The sequence below is a fragment of the Ictidomys tridecemlineatus genome, chromosome 15 (genome assembly GCF_052094955.1).
Source record: "Ictidomys tridecemlineatus isolate mIctTri1 chromosome 15, mIctTri1.hap1, whole genome shotgun sequence".
NCBI lineage: Eukaryota > Metazoa > Chordata > Mammalia > Rodentia > Sciuridae > Ictidomys > Ictidomys tridecemlineatus.
In genome coordinates, this window is record NC_135491.1 from 43,769,531 (window position 1) to 43,783,334 (window position 13,804).

The window sequence follows — 13,804 nt, forward strand, 5'->3', positions numbered from 1 at the left end:
GGGCCTCATGCATACTAGGCAAGCACTCTACCATTGGGCTACCTCCCAGTGCCAAATCTCTTTTTCTTACAGAATTAGTCTGACTCAGGGGGTTCATTATCATAACAGAAAATGAACTAAAATACATACAATGAAATTTTATTTGCTATAACAAATACTAACACATGCTAGAACTTGGATAAACCTCAATATAAAACATTATGCTAAGTGAAAGAAGTCAGACCTAAGAGGTCATGCATCATATGATTCTTTTTATATAATATATCCAGAATAAATAAATCCATTGAAACAGAAGCAGATTAGTGATTACCAGAGGCCTGAAGCGAGGCAAAGAATATCATGCAGAAGAACCTCAGAGGAAAGCAGCTCAGCACATGGAAAATAGGAATTAGAGTAAGAGCTGGGATCTGAACATAGCTGGGCTATCATATTTTGTCCTCTGCAAGGGACTTTCCCAGTTCTGCCCCTGGCTTAATCAGAGCATGAGACATGAAGCTGGTCACCAGCCAAGTGGGATGGACTATGGAGGTTTAAACAACATCGCCCTTTAAATATCAACGGTGCCAAAGGTCAGGGTGCCAAAGGTTTTATGTTCTGTTGCTTCTGCCCACAATCCATTGTGAGGAGCATGAGGACAGTGGTAAATTCTGGGTCCAGTGCCCTGGTATGGGTGGGCTTTCTGTTTCTGACATTTACTACCACGGCCACTGGTAAGATACACTGAACAGCACTGGGTCTGAGGAGTGGAAATGTCTGGGTTGGCAGGAAGACCAAGTGAGGAGGGGAGGGAGGTGAGTAGGGTGGCCAGCTCAGGGAAGGGGCACAGCTTTTAGGGATGCCGAGGTGTGTGCATGCAATATGGGTAGGGGCTCTGCCTTTGCTGTGTATGTGATCCCCAGAGCAGCCATGTCCAGGGACACAATTATCCTTTGTTTTAAGGGGACTCAGAATTTATTTTAGTTGGGTATGGTAAGAAAAGCAGATGTGCAAAGGGCTTTCACAAAGAAAGAAGTTTATTCACTGTTGCCTAGAAATAGGAGATGCACCATACCCAAGGTGGCAGAGGGAGTGAGAGAAAAATGTGGACATGAAACTTTATTGTTTCCTCAAGCTGGAATAGGTAAGTGGGCTAAGCAGGCTTGGGATGGTCTAGTTTGAATAATTTCAGCAGAGACTGGAGCATAGAGGCTCTGTCCCAAGTTGTCTGGTCCCTGGCCCTGGAGTGCTCAGGGCTAGTGGATAGTGGCCAGGATTATGAAAATCCATTGAGGAGGTGGCTGGGGTATGGCTCTGAATAAGCTCCTGTTGAATAACTTGCTTCCCAACATGTTATGTCCTCTTTAGAAACTGGCTGACCCTGGGAGAGGCAGTCCCTCCAAGGTCAACAAGGCTTCAGATGTCAAACGTAATATAGAAAATAAAGAATAGAATACAGAAAATAAAGACATGATTATTAGAACTTTTTTTTTTTAGCAGATGAATAATCTGAGTTTCAAGTGGACAAGTGGGCCCAAGGCCCCACAGCAAGTCTGGTTTGGTGTGGAGGGAAGCAATAACAATGCCAAGCCAAAAGGAGGAAGTTGGGGGTACTTAAAGGGGTAATCAGAGGGCCCAGCTTGCAGACTGCTGGGAGGTTAACTATGGTGCTGCGTGGCAGCGCTCAGCACAGAGCCTGGAGGAACAGGTGCTCAGAGAGCAAGTGTTTCCTTCATTCTGAGAGATCATCTTTCACCCCATCCTCTCATGGACCCTGCAAACTCACCCCATGGCCTCTGCATCCTGCCCTCAGGGTCCAAAGTCACTGGTCCTGAAGTGGACACCCCACTGGGCCGTGTGCGAGGCCGGCAGATGGGTGTGAAGGGCACAGATCGCCTCGTGAATGTCTTCCTGGGCATCCCATTTGCTCAGGCACCCCTGGGCCCTCTCCGGTTCTCAGCCCCACTCCCAGCCCAGCCCTGGGAGGGTGTGCGGGATGCCAGCACTGATCCCCCCATGTGAGTAGCCCAGGCAGGGGTGGCCAAGCAGGCAGGTTGGCAGGGGTCTATCTTCCAGGGGTCATGGGGCTGACCAACTGGCCCTCGGGCTCATCCTTGACCACAGGTGCCTGCAGGATGTGAAAAGAATGAACAACAGCAGATTTATACTCAATGGAAAACACCAGCTCTTCTCTGTTTCTGAGGACTGCCTGGTCCTCAACATCTACAGCCCAGCTGAGACCACTTCAGAGACCAGGAGGCCGGTATACAGCCCAGAGATCCATGTCCACCCTGCACACCTGCCCATCTGCTCCCAGCTATTCCCAAACACCTTGGAGGTCCTGAGAATGCCCTGAGCTAATCTTTGGGCAGCTGGGTCCCAGAAGCTGGGGGTCACTGCTCCATGGTTATCTCTGCAGGTCATGGTATGGATCCATGGAGGCTCTCTGATGGTTGGTTCTGCCACGTCCCAGGATGGATCAGCACTGGCTGCCTATGGGGATGTGGTAGTAGTCACAGTCCAGTACCGCCTTGGGATCCTTGGCTTCTTCAGGTGAGATGGATAGCCTGGCAGAAGGCATTGACTGCCCTGGAAAAGTCAACTCATGAGAAGAACTAAGGACCTAGAATAGATGTCCAGGGCCTGAATAGAGAGCCTTGCAACCCTGATGATTGGGGCAAAGAAGGATATCTCCCTGAGGCTTTACTCTGGGGATGGGCCCAGCCATAGCTGGAATTGTACATTGAACTTGGTCCCTAGGACAAATGATATTGGCTTCCTGAGCTAGGGCCAGAGTCCCGGAAGGGATTGGGGGCAAAGAGCAACAATCCCAGGCAGCCACTTGAGAGCCCGTCCTGTCTGGCTGCCCTGCTAGGCTTGTCCACACCACATACTGGGTGTATAGGTGCCAAGCAAGGCTCATAGCCAGGTGACTTTGGGAGCAGAGGAAGGTTCATGATCCTGGTGGCTGATTCAAAGCAAATCTGCAATGGCCAAGGAAAATGTGTCTGGGGAGTCAGTTTGAGCTAACTACTGCCCCATCCTGCCCCCTAGCACTGGGGACAAGCATGTGCCTGGCAACCAGGGCTTCCTAGATGTGGTGGCTGCTCTACACTGGGTTCAGGAAAACATCACCCCCTTTGGGGGTGATGTCAACTGTGTTACCATCTTTGGTGGATCTGCTGGTGGTGCCATCGTCTCTGCACTCGTGAGTCATCACAAGGAGCTAGCAATTGGGGCCAGGCTGGGAGGGCTACTGTAGCCCCATACCTCTCAGCTCCTGAGCTCTTCTAATACTCATCAGTCTTCTCCACTGTACCCAGGTCCTGTCTCCGATGGCTACAGGGCTGTTCCACAGAGCCATAGCACAAAGTGGGGTCATCACTCTTCCAGGGCTCATGGAACCCAACCCATGGCCCAAAGCTCAGGTCTGCATTTTCTTTACACTCTTACTCCATGTGTGCTGATCCTAAGGTCTCAGAGTGAGAGATGGTCACTGATGGGGAGCTCCCTGTTGTCAGAGAGGAACAAACCAGTATGAATAACACACAGTACCCGTGGAGGCTCAAAGGAAATGACTGTATTCCATGGGCTGGGCAGTCAGGCATGGTTTCCTGGAGGAGGCCACCCTAAATGGATCATCTCTGGCCCCCTCCCCAGGATGAGATTTTGGGGAGCACACCTCTCCCCAAGGGTGCTTGGGGAACTCTCCATTCCCAGTCACCCTGCTGCTTGAGAGATTTCCATTCAGCCTCTAGATCCCCCCCCAACCAGATTCTTACTGACAGCCTTGCAAGGAGTTGTAGGGGAAGCCAGAGAGTTCTCGAAGGGGAACCTAATGCACCTGCAAAGGCTGCAAGTGTGAGACAGTGAGAGGTCCTGGAAGTAGGAAGCCATCAGGTAGGGAATAGGCCATCAGGTAGGGAATAGGACATGTTAGGGAACAGAGCAGGAAGTAAAGGTGCTGGAGAAGTAGGAGGTGTTGCAGAGACCTCACAGGCCGTGCAATGGACCTAGACTTGATCCAGAGGGCAGGAAGAAGCAGGGCAAAGATGAGTCTGAACTACTTGGAGTGGAAGATGGGCTGAAGGGAGCAACTCTGGAGGTCAGGAAGCCCGGGAGATGGTCAAGGAAGAGCCCAGGCAAGAGAGACCATGATGAGGCAGGGCAAGGCCAGCAATAGAGTCAGGGACAAGGGGAGGCTGGGTCAGTAACCTCGCCTAGCCCCAGTTCCCATCTAAGGTAGAAGAGCAGCTGAATACTTTAACCCCTGGTGCAAGATGATTCAGGAACCTCAGCAGGGCACAGCGCCTCTTAACTGGACAACAGGAGCCTCCTGTCGATGGCCTCACCGTGGAGATTTTCTCCACCTCAAACTTTAGGTCCTTCCCTGTCTCCCTTGAAGCTGTCCCTAACAGCCTCACTTCCTACCTGCCCCCTGGCCTGCTCCAATCGTGGCACCCCCTGCATCCCCAGACTGTGGCCTGTGGAGCTCCTCCCACTCCGCACCCTACCCAGGTCCTTGTTCCCTACCCAAACTGTATTAACACAGAAAAGAACACAGTTCTCAGAGGGCAAAGGGCACTCATTCCATCCTCCCTCAACAAGGAATGGCATTTTGATGTCACTGAGGGCCACACAGAGCAGGGATGGGCCTCTCAGGGGGGGTGGCAGGTATCTGGCCAGGCTTGGGCCTGATTTGTAACGTAACAGCCCAGTATTCTACAAACACAACCCCTCTGTATGAGAAGGAGTAGACTGGAAAGATGGAGATGGGGGGGCTGAGAGGGAGGCGTGACATGTGTTTCTCCAGAATGTAGCACGCTCCTTGGCTTGCAACTCTGACTCCCCGGCCGAGCTGGTACAATGCCTTCAGCAGAAGAAAGGGCAGGAGCTGATCACCAGCCTGTCGGTATGCACCTCTTGGGGGATGGTGACAGACAATAGCACAGAAAAGGTCCTGTCCAGCACCTATGGGAGCAGAGGGGAAGTTACCAATCTGGAGTGAGACTTGGGGCAGCTATCATGAGAGGAAGGAGATGAGGGTCCACCCCAGCCCCAAGGGTAGGCCCTGGCTGCTAGGGAAGACATCTGTTTGGAAGCAGTAGTTGCTCCAGGTCTCCTTACTCCCCGCTGGACCCTCCATCTCCTCAAGGGTCAGTCACTCAAACATGCATCTGGGTGGCCCTTAGGATTCCCATCCTTTGAGGCTTGGTCCTGACTCAGGGGCCTCCTGCCTTGTTTCCTCCTGCAGAATAATTTGATCTCTTTCTACACCATTGATGGCTCCTTCTTTCCCCAAAGTCCCCAGGAGCTCATAAATGAGCGGCAATTCCACTCTGTGCCCTTCCTCCTGGGTATCAACAATCATGAGTTTGGCTGGCTCGTTCCCAAGGTGAGTGTCCTCCAGCACCTATGCCCTTCAGGTCCCTTTCCAGCCAATCTGCTTCTACCCCAATGTCCTCATGACAGTCCTGTGCACTGAGCGCTCCTTTCCTCCCATTTGGTAGGTAAGAAAGCTGAGGCTCAAAAGGTTTAAGGGACTCTCTCAAGGTCACTAAGCTTCATTTTCATAAGGCATATATTTCCTTTATGGAGATCAAGCTTTTGCACAAAGTGGTCTGGGCCATTCCGATCCACAGCACTCTCCTGTTTGCATTAGACTCTGTGAGACTGGTTAGTTTGACTCCATGCCTGAGAGACTGACTACCTAAGACTCTGAGATTTCAGACAGCATCAAGTCATGGGACATGTACTTTCCAGTCCATTCTGCACACAGAACTCCCCACAAAATATCAACATTGTTCTTTCCTCCTGGGCGTCTTATTATATCATTCTCACTTGTCTACTTATCTCTGCAGAACTCTTTTTTGTTTGGTGCTGGAGTTGGAATCAAGGGCCTTGAACGTGCTAGATAAAGCACTCTACCATTAAGCTACACCCCCAGCCCAACAATTATTTTTAATGGCCGCAAACCTCCCACAAAGAAAGGGTCTCATCTTGTTTCTTCACTTTGGCATTTGGGCAGCTTATAGTTTTCGCTACTGCAGCAAACAGTGCAGTGAACACCTTCATGTCCACAGCTTTTGTCCTCTAACTTATTCCTTTGCAATCAATCCCCAGGAGGGGCATTGCTAACAGCATGAAAGGTTCCTGTTCTCTTGACACTCAAGGACAAAGACTGTACAAGTTTCCAGGTCAATGTCCCAGACTCTGGCAGACAGCTTGCCGTCACACTATTGACAGGCAGCTGTGAGCACAAAAATGACAGAGTGCCAACCTGGCTGACTCCCAAGACCTGTCCAAGCTTGCCTATGCCCAGGATCTAAGCTGAGGTCATTTCTCAGCCTCAGGGAATCCGAGGGCTGCTCCCTACATCTGGGGCAGGAGGTGATCACCCCTACCCCTTAGTCATCCACAGTTGTAAAATTTTCAACAAACTCGGTGTTGACTAAATATCCATGTAAAAGCTTTAGCCATGGAAAGTAATCGATACCTCTCATGGAAACCCCTCCACTTCTTACATAATGCCATTGGCATAGCACTTTCCAAAATTTCTACACCAATTTACACTGCCACCAGCAACTTGAATCCACAAGTTTCCTAGTAAACTTACCAGCACTCACAGATCATCATTTTAAAAATATGAGCTTTATTGAGATATCATTTATATACCACAAAATTCACTCCTATAAAGTCTAGTATTTTAGTATATTTAGTCTAGTTTTTAGTATATTTGCAAAGTTGATGTCACTGCTATCTTCTTTTTAAATATTTTTTAATCGTAGATGGACACGATACCTTCATATTTATTTATTTATTTATTTATTTATGTGGTATTGCGGATGGAACCCAGGGCCTCACACGTACAAGGCAAGCGCTCTACCACTGAGCCACAACCCCACTCCCACCCGCACCCCAGTCACTGCTATCTTATTCCAGAATATTTGCTTTGCTCTAAAGAGAAGCCCAGTTCCCATTAGCAGTCACTCCTCGTACCCCCTCCTTCAACCTCTAGCAACCACTAATCTTTTCTGTCTCTAATCTACTTTCTGTCAAATCTATGGATATGCCTATTCAGGACATTTCACATAAATGCACACATAAAATATGTGGCTTTTTGTGTCTGACTTCTTTCACTAACATGATGTTTTCAAGGTTCATCCATGTGATAGCATGTATCGGTACTTCATTCCTTTTTATGGCTGCAGAGTCAATTATATGGATACCATATACCACATTTTGTTTATCCATTTGTCAGTTGATAGACACTTGGGTTGTTGCCACCTTTTGGTTATTGTGCATAATTCTGCTACACAAATTTATTCATAAATTTTTGTGCAAATATGTTATCCATCACTATAAGGAAACACTTGAAGCTGAGTAATTTGTAAAAAGGTTTATTTAGCTCATAGTTTTGGAGGCTGAAAGTCCAAACAACATGGTGCAGATTCTGATGATGGCCCCATGGCTGGATTACTAATATCAGATTACAACACAATGGTAGGAGTGATCACATGCAAGACAGGAGAGGAGGGGCTCTTTAATAACAACTGGTTTTTTACAAGAACTCACCAGGAGTCCCATAGGAACTATGTTAATCCTTCCCCACAGCCCCCATGTTCCCAATAACTAGGCCTCACCTCTTAAAGGCCCACTCTTTCCCAATATTGCCATACCGGGGCCTGAACTTCCTACACATGAACCTGAGGGGCAGGGTGGAGAGACAGAGACACACAAACCACATCTACATGATCGCACATATGTTTTAATTTCTCTTGATTATATATGTAGGAGTGGAATTGCTGGGTCATATGGCAATCATATTTGATCATTTGAAGACCTGCAAGACTGTATTCTAAAGTGACTACACCATTTTCCATTTCCTCCAGCAGTGTATGAGGGTTCCAATTTGTCTACATTCTTGTCAACGCTTGTTTTGATTCTCTTATTTTTATTCCAACCACCCTAGTGGGTGTGAAGAGGGTGTACATTTTCCTAAAAATGTTTGAGTATCCTCTCAGGTATTTATTGGCCTTTGTTTTTTAGTGGTGCTAGAGATTGAACTCAGGGCCTCATGCATGCTAGCCAAGTGCTCTGAATTCTATCCCCAGCCCTATTAGCTATTTTTATATCTTCTCTGGAGAAATGTCTATTCAAATCCTTTGCCCATTTTAAAAATTGGATTATTTGTCTTTCGTTGGTGTTGATGTTGAGTTGTAAGAGTCTTTATATATATATATATATTATATATATATATATATATATATATATATATATATTGTCTAAAGATGGACAGAATTTCTTTATTTTGTTTATTTTTATGTGGTGCTAAGGATCGAACCCAGTGCCTCACGCATGCTCGGCAAGCACTCTGCGTCTGAGCTACAGCCCCAGCCCCGAGTTGTAAGAGTCTTTTACATATTCTGGATACAAGTTCCTTATCAGACATTATTTGCAAATGTTTTCTTCCACTCTGTGCATTGTCTTTTTACCTTCTTGGTAGTATCCTTTGAAACACTCAAGTTTTTTATCATATGAAGTTCATATATTTTTTATTTTGTTGCTTGTGCTTTTTGTGGCGTATCTAAAAAGATGGATTGCCTGATCCAAGATTACAAAGATTTAGCCCTATGTCTTCTCCTGAGAATTTTATAATTTTAGCTCTTCCATATAGGTCTATGACTTATTTGAAGTTGATTTTTGAATATGGTTTTAGAGGTTTTGTTGCATATGGTTTTCCAACTGTCCTAATACCATGTTGTTAAAAAAACTTCTTTATCTACTGAATTATCTTGACATCCCTGCTTAAAAATCAATTGACCATAAATATAAACATTTATTTCTGGACTCTCAATTCTATTCCATTAATATATATGTCTATCTTTATGACATTATTATACTATCTCAATTACTATTGAAATTGAGAAGCATAGACTCTCCACCTTTGTTCTCTTTCAAAATTGTTATATCTTTGCATAACATAGTGCCACAATATGGATGGTTTAAATGATAGAAAATTACAGTTACAGAGGTTGAAAGTCTGAAATCAAAGTGCCATCAAGTCTGGTTCCCTGGTTCTTCTGAGTGCTGTGAAGGAGAATCACTCAGGACCTCTCTCCTAGCTTCGGGTGGATAGCCATGGTCATACCTTGGCTTGCCGTCCACCCTGTCTTTACATAGTCTTCCCTCTGTACGTGTCTGCCTCTGTGTACAAATTTTTCTGTAAACAGGGATACCAATTATTTTCAATGAAATCCCACCCTAATGGTTACCTCTGTAATCATCTTAATTACCCTTTTTTGGGGGGAGGGGTGTTTGTTTTGTGGCACTGGGGACTGAACCCAGGGGTGCTCTACCACTGAGCCCCTTTTATTTTTTATTTGGAGACAGGGTCTCTCCAAGTTGACAAGTCTGGCCTCAAACTTGTGATCCTCCTGCCTCAGCCTCCTGAGTAGCTGGGACTACAGGCATGCACCATCACACCCAGCTTAATTTAAGTATTTTTGTTAAGACCCTTTTCTCCAAATAAGATCACCTTCTGATCTGAGGGTTAGAAGACACTGTGTGCTCATCTGTGAATTTTTCATTCTTATTCTTACAAGATTAACAAAGAGCCTAGTAGCAATGAAATGAATTTTAATAACTAACATCTCCATAGTGCTTAATCTCTGTCCGGGCTACTGTGTACACTAACACACTCAGTCTTCATGACAGTCCTGGGAGGCAGGTGTGTTAGTTAGTTTTTATCACTGCGACAAAAATACTTTGCAAGAACAACTTAGAGGAGAAGTTTTTTGGGGGGCTGATGGTTTCAGAGGTCTTAGTCCATAGACAGCTGTTGGCTCCATCGCTCTGAGCCTGAGGTGAGGCTGATCATCATGGCAGAAGGGCATGGAGGAGGAAAGCAGAAGCTGGGAAGCAGGAGGAGAGGGGCAAGGGAAAGATAAACCCTCCCAGGACCCACGGTGACCTACTTCCTCCAACTAGATCCCACCTGCCAATAATCCATTCAGCTATCAATGAACTAGGAAAGGGGTTGATCCACTGATGAGGTCAGAGCCCTTATGACCCAATCATTACCTTAAAGCCTCACCCTTAACCTTGCTGCTTTGGGGATCATGCTTTTGACACATGAGCTTTCAGGAACACATTCTGGATCCAAACCACATTTAGTAGGTTGTTATGATTCTTTGTTTATGGATTAGAAAACTGAGGCACAAAGAATTTAAGTACCTTGTCCTGGGTTGTGTACCTAGTAAGTGGCAGAGCCGAGACTTAAACCCAGGGATTCAGTTTTCAGTGCTCTAAATTATAACTTATGTAAGGCTAACATTTGACATTTTTAACTTTGCCTGTAGCTCCTGCTATAGCCCCTGGAAGTCTTTTTTTTTTTTTTTTTTTAAAGAGAGTGAGAGAGAGAGGGGGACAGAGAGAGAGAGAGAGAGAGAGAGAGAGAGAGAGAGAGAGAGAGAGAGAGAGAATTTTAACATTTATTTATTTTTTCTTAGTTCTCGGTGGACACAACATCTTTGTTGGTATGTGGTGCTGCTGAGGATCGAACCCGGGCCGCACGCATGCTAGGCGAGCGCGCTACCGCTTGAGCCACATCCCCAGCCCCCAGCCCCTGGAAGTCTTAATGTTATTCCATAAAAATATTGAAAAACTTTCTCTCGTTTTCTGTGGTACTACCATCAACCACTGCCTGTTGCATGTGATGCTACTGTTCCCAGTCACCTTTACTCCTCACACCAATTTGAGGTTTATCTTTTGAGGTCTTTGGACTTGTGGGTTTGTCCATAATGAGTGTATGGACACAAGGTTGTGAGCACGATCCTGCCCTGCCCAGAGCTGGGAATGGGGAGGGCTGTGGTCCAGCTGTACTGAGAGGGCCTTGGTTGTCCCCACAGGCCTGGGGTATTCTGGATAAGATGGAACAGATGAGCCAGGAGGACATGAAGGCCATCTTGAGACGCTTCTTGACTGATTTGGTGAGCAAAAAGCAGGGGGAGGAGGCTGGTAGGTATCTGATCCAGCACAGTCTCAGCTCCTACCCTTCACCCTCACAGATACCCAACCTTTACCAAGCCCCTTGACCCAACTGCTGAATTTTAGTTCCACTGAAGGATCCCCTTAGACATGAATCAATGTGGTTCTCAAAGGAAAATCATCATCACCATCATCATTATCATCGTCGTCGTCACTGTCACTGCTCCTTAATAAGTAGAACATCCTGTGTGCTGGGAACTGTGCTATCCTGAGCACAAGGATAAGCATTCATGTCCTTCATTCATCCCAGCACGTCTGTGAAGTAGGGACTTTTATTATCTCCATTTTACAGATAAGGAAACTGAGGCTCATGGTAGATAAGGGGAAGAGACAGATCTTGAGTCAGCTCTGTCAAACCCCAGAGCCTAAGCTGTTAGATGCCAGATGGAATTAGGGTCAGACCCCAGCCCTGGTCACTTTCCCAGTTATCCCAACCACTCCAAGTCCATGTCTACTCTTCTGTGCTGGAAACTTCACAACACCTGCCAGGCAAAGACCACCTTTCAGAGAGGCTCAGTCACCCTGTGGAAAGTCACACAGTCAACAGTGGCCACAGAACTAGGATTTGACTCCAAACCTGAGCTTATCCTACTCAGACACCATCTAGAACTCCCAGAGAAGCAGGGAGACAGGTGGCTGACCCCTGGAATATGAGCTCTGGCATTTGAGGGAACTTATGCTGGAGAGCATAGGGCTTCTTGGGAAGGTCTGTCCCAGTTATGGGAACTGAGCAGGCCTGAGCATGACCTCTTGCCCCAGGATGTGCCCCCTGAGATGATGTTCACCATCATAGATGAATACATAGACAGTCACTCAGATGCACAAGCCAGACGCCACAGCTTCCAGGAATTGATGGGTGACATCCTTATCTGCATTCCCACCTTGAATTTCTCAAGAACTCTCCAGGGTAAGCCTATCCCTGACCATCTGCCCCAACCTCCCTACTTGAGCCCAGGAGCTGGTTATCACAGGTAACATTACCCTGATGCCCTTTGTCTTACACCCTTCTGCCACTCCCAAAGTCCTCTCTCTCTGGGATGTAGCATCACAGTAGTGAGAGGTATCTCTGGCAAGATACCTTGCAAAGGAGAAAACAGAAGCTCAGAGAGGTACAGTGATTCATCAAAGGTCACCCAGAAGGGCTCTTCACAATCCTCAGGGGTTAATTCAATGTATGAATAATTTTGTCTTCTTTTCATGCTTCTCCTGGGAGACATCTTGCTTCCATCAAGCCCGGCTGTCATTCCCTGACACAGTTCTAGAATAGCTCCAAGTTCTTAACTTGGTGACCTCCAGAAAGATACTGAACTATATTCTGTGCCTGGCTTTCCTCATTTGTAAAACTGGGATAATCTGATTCAAATTTGTTATGAAGATTAAATAACTGATCATACTTATAGCTCATGGAGCAGGGACCCAATACCTAGCAGTAGTTCAGTAATGCTTGCTGCTAATCATGTTATCTTCATCATTTTTATGATTAAGATTGATGTTTTCACAAGTTTGTGCAGCCAAAGGCAGGCCCTGATCATGCTGTGGGCACCTAACTCCGATCCTGCCCTTTTTCTACAGATTCTGGAGGCTCCGTCTTTCTCTATGAGTTCCAGCATCCACCCAGTTCTTTTGTGAAGATCAAACCAGCCTGGGTCAAGGCTGACCATGGAGCTGAGAGTGCCTTCATGTTCGGGGGTCCTTTCCTCATGGATGAGCGCTCCCTCCTAGGTACGGGCAGACAGACAGACAGACATGCAATTCCTGGGCTGCTGTGCTCCAAGGTTCCAGAGTGGGCTTGTCGGGACAGAGGTCTCCAGCCAGCTGCAGAGACCCTTGGATTCCTTCCAGGTCCCTTCTGACCCTGATCCAGGTCTAATTCCCCCATCCCCCAGCCTTTCCAGAAGCCACAGAGGAAGAGAAGCAGCTGAGCCTCACCATGATGGCCCAGTGGACCCACTTCGCCCGAACAGGGTGAGTGAATGAGCATGACTGGCTTTGAACCTAAGATTTGGGGACTGAGACATTCAGATCTGCCCCCAAGAGGGTCAGCACAAAAGGCCTTGGTTCTCATTCATTCCTGTCTCTCAGGGACCCCAATGGCAAAGGGCTACCTGCTTGGCCCCGGTTCAGTAAGTCGGAGCAATACCTGGAGATTGGCCTGGTGCCACGAATCAGGCAAAAGCTAAAGGAGGCCCGAATGCAGTTCTGGACAGAGACACTCCCCAGGAGGATCCAACAGTGGCACCAACAGCAGAAGAGCAGGAAAGTCTCAGAGGAGCTCTGAGGCAGGCCTGGGCCTTCTAGACTAGGACCAACCCAAAGGTTATCAAAGTTCCAGGAAGGCGGCCTCTTTTTCTGCTCCTGCCAAGACACTTTAATCTAACCTAGGCTATTCCAGGCTCATGTCCCTTAAAACAGCCTCTCCCATCAATCAGCCTCTGCAAGACTGGTGTAGCACTCTTTCGAAATGTCACCAGTCTACTTCCTGCCTCTGGGCCTTCGTACAAGTTCCTGCTTCTCCCTAATATGTCCTGCCACTGGCTTCATGGCAATTTCCAGCACATTCTTCAAAGCTCTCTGGAGAACCACTTTCCCCAGGAAGCCTTTCCAGCCTTCCCCAAGCCATGTGGTCCTGAATAGGTGTTCATTAAACCACAGCCTGCCCTAGGTTCACACTGTCTATGTCTGGGTCTTTGTCCCCACCAGAGAAGGTCTCTGAAATTGAGGATCACCCTGACCTTACTCTGTCATCCATAACAGGATGGGACAGGATCCGGACCCAGGA

General features: G+C 47.2%; 1 protein-coding gene across 26 annotated transcripts; it reads left to right on the forward strand.

Annotated features, from left to right (window-relative positions):
• The first annotated feature begins 551 nt into the window (after positions 1-551).
• Positions 552-13,692, forward strand: Ces3 (carboxylesterase 3). Of its 26 annotated transcripts, none has more exons than XM_078032453.1 (14): positions 585-710; positions 1,032-1,120; positions 1,790-1,994; positions 2,101-2,314; positions 2,396-2,529; positions 3,031-3,184; positions 3,300-3,404; positions 4,790-4,888; positions 5,231-5,371; positions 10,887-10,967; positions 11,785-11,932; positions 12,598-12,747; positions 12,912-12,990; positions 13,108-13,692. In XM_078032453.1, the coding sequence occupies exons 3-14, from the start codon at positions 1,849-1,851 to the stop codon at positions 13,301-13,303; spliced, it is 1,647 nt and encodes a 548-aa protein (XP_077888579.1). In that variant the 5' UTR covers positions 585-710; positions 1,032-1,120; positions 1,790-1,848; the 3' UTR covers positions 13,304-13,692. The 26 variants fall into 26 exon arrangements, with proteins under 26 accessions (XP_077888588.1, XP_077888575.1, XP_005318344.4 ...); XM_078032454.1 differs by having other exon boundaries at positions 623-640; XM_078032466.1 differs by lacking the exon at positions 585-710 and adding an exon at positions 717-791.
• Positions 13,693-13,804: the final 112 nt, after the last annotated feature.

What these genes read in the sequence shown, in the direction of transcription:
- Ces3 (XM_078032449.1), top strand. Translation starts at nt 590, where the DNA reads ATGTTCTGTTGCTTCTGCCCACAATCCATTGTGAGGAGCATGAGGACA. An exon ending in GGGATCCTTGGCTTCTTCAG is followed by an intron (nt 2,530 to 3,030) that starts GTGAGATGGATA and finishes CCTGCCCCCTAG; the next exon opens with CACTGGGGACAAGCATGTGC. An exon ending in ACCCACTTCGCCCGAACAGG is followed by an intron (nt 12,991 to 13,107) that starts GTGAGTGAATGA and finishes CCTGTCTCTCAG; the next exon opens with GGACCCCAATGGCAAAGGGC.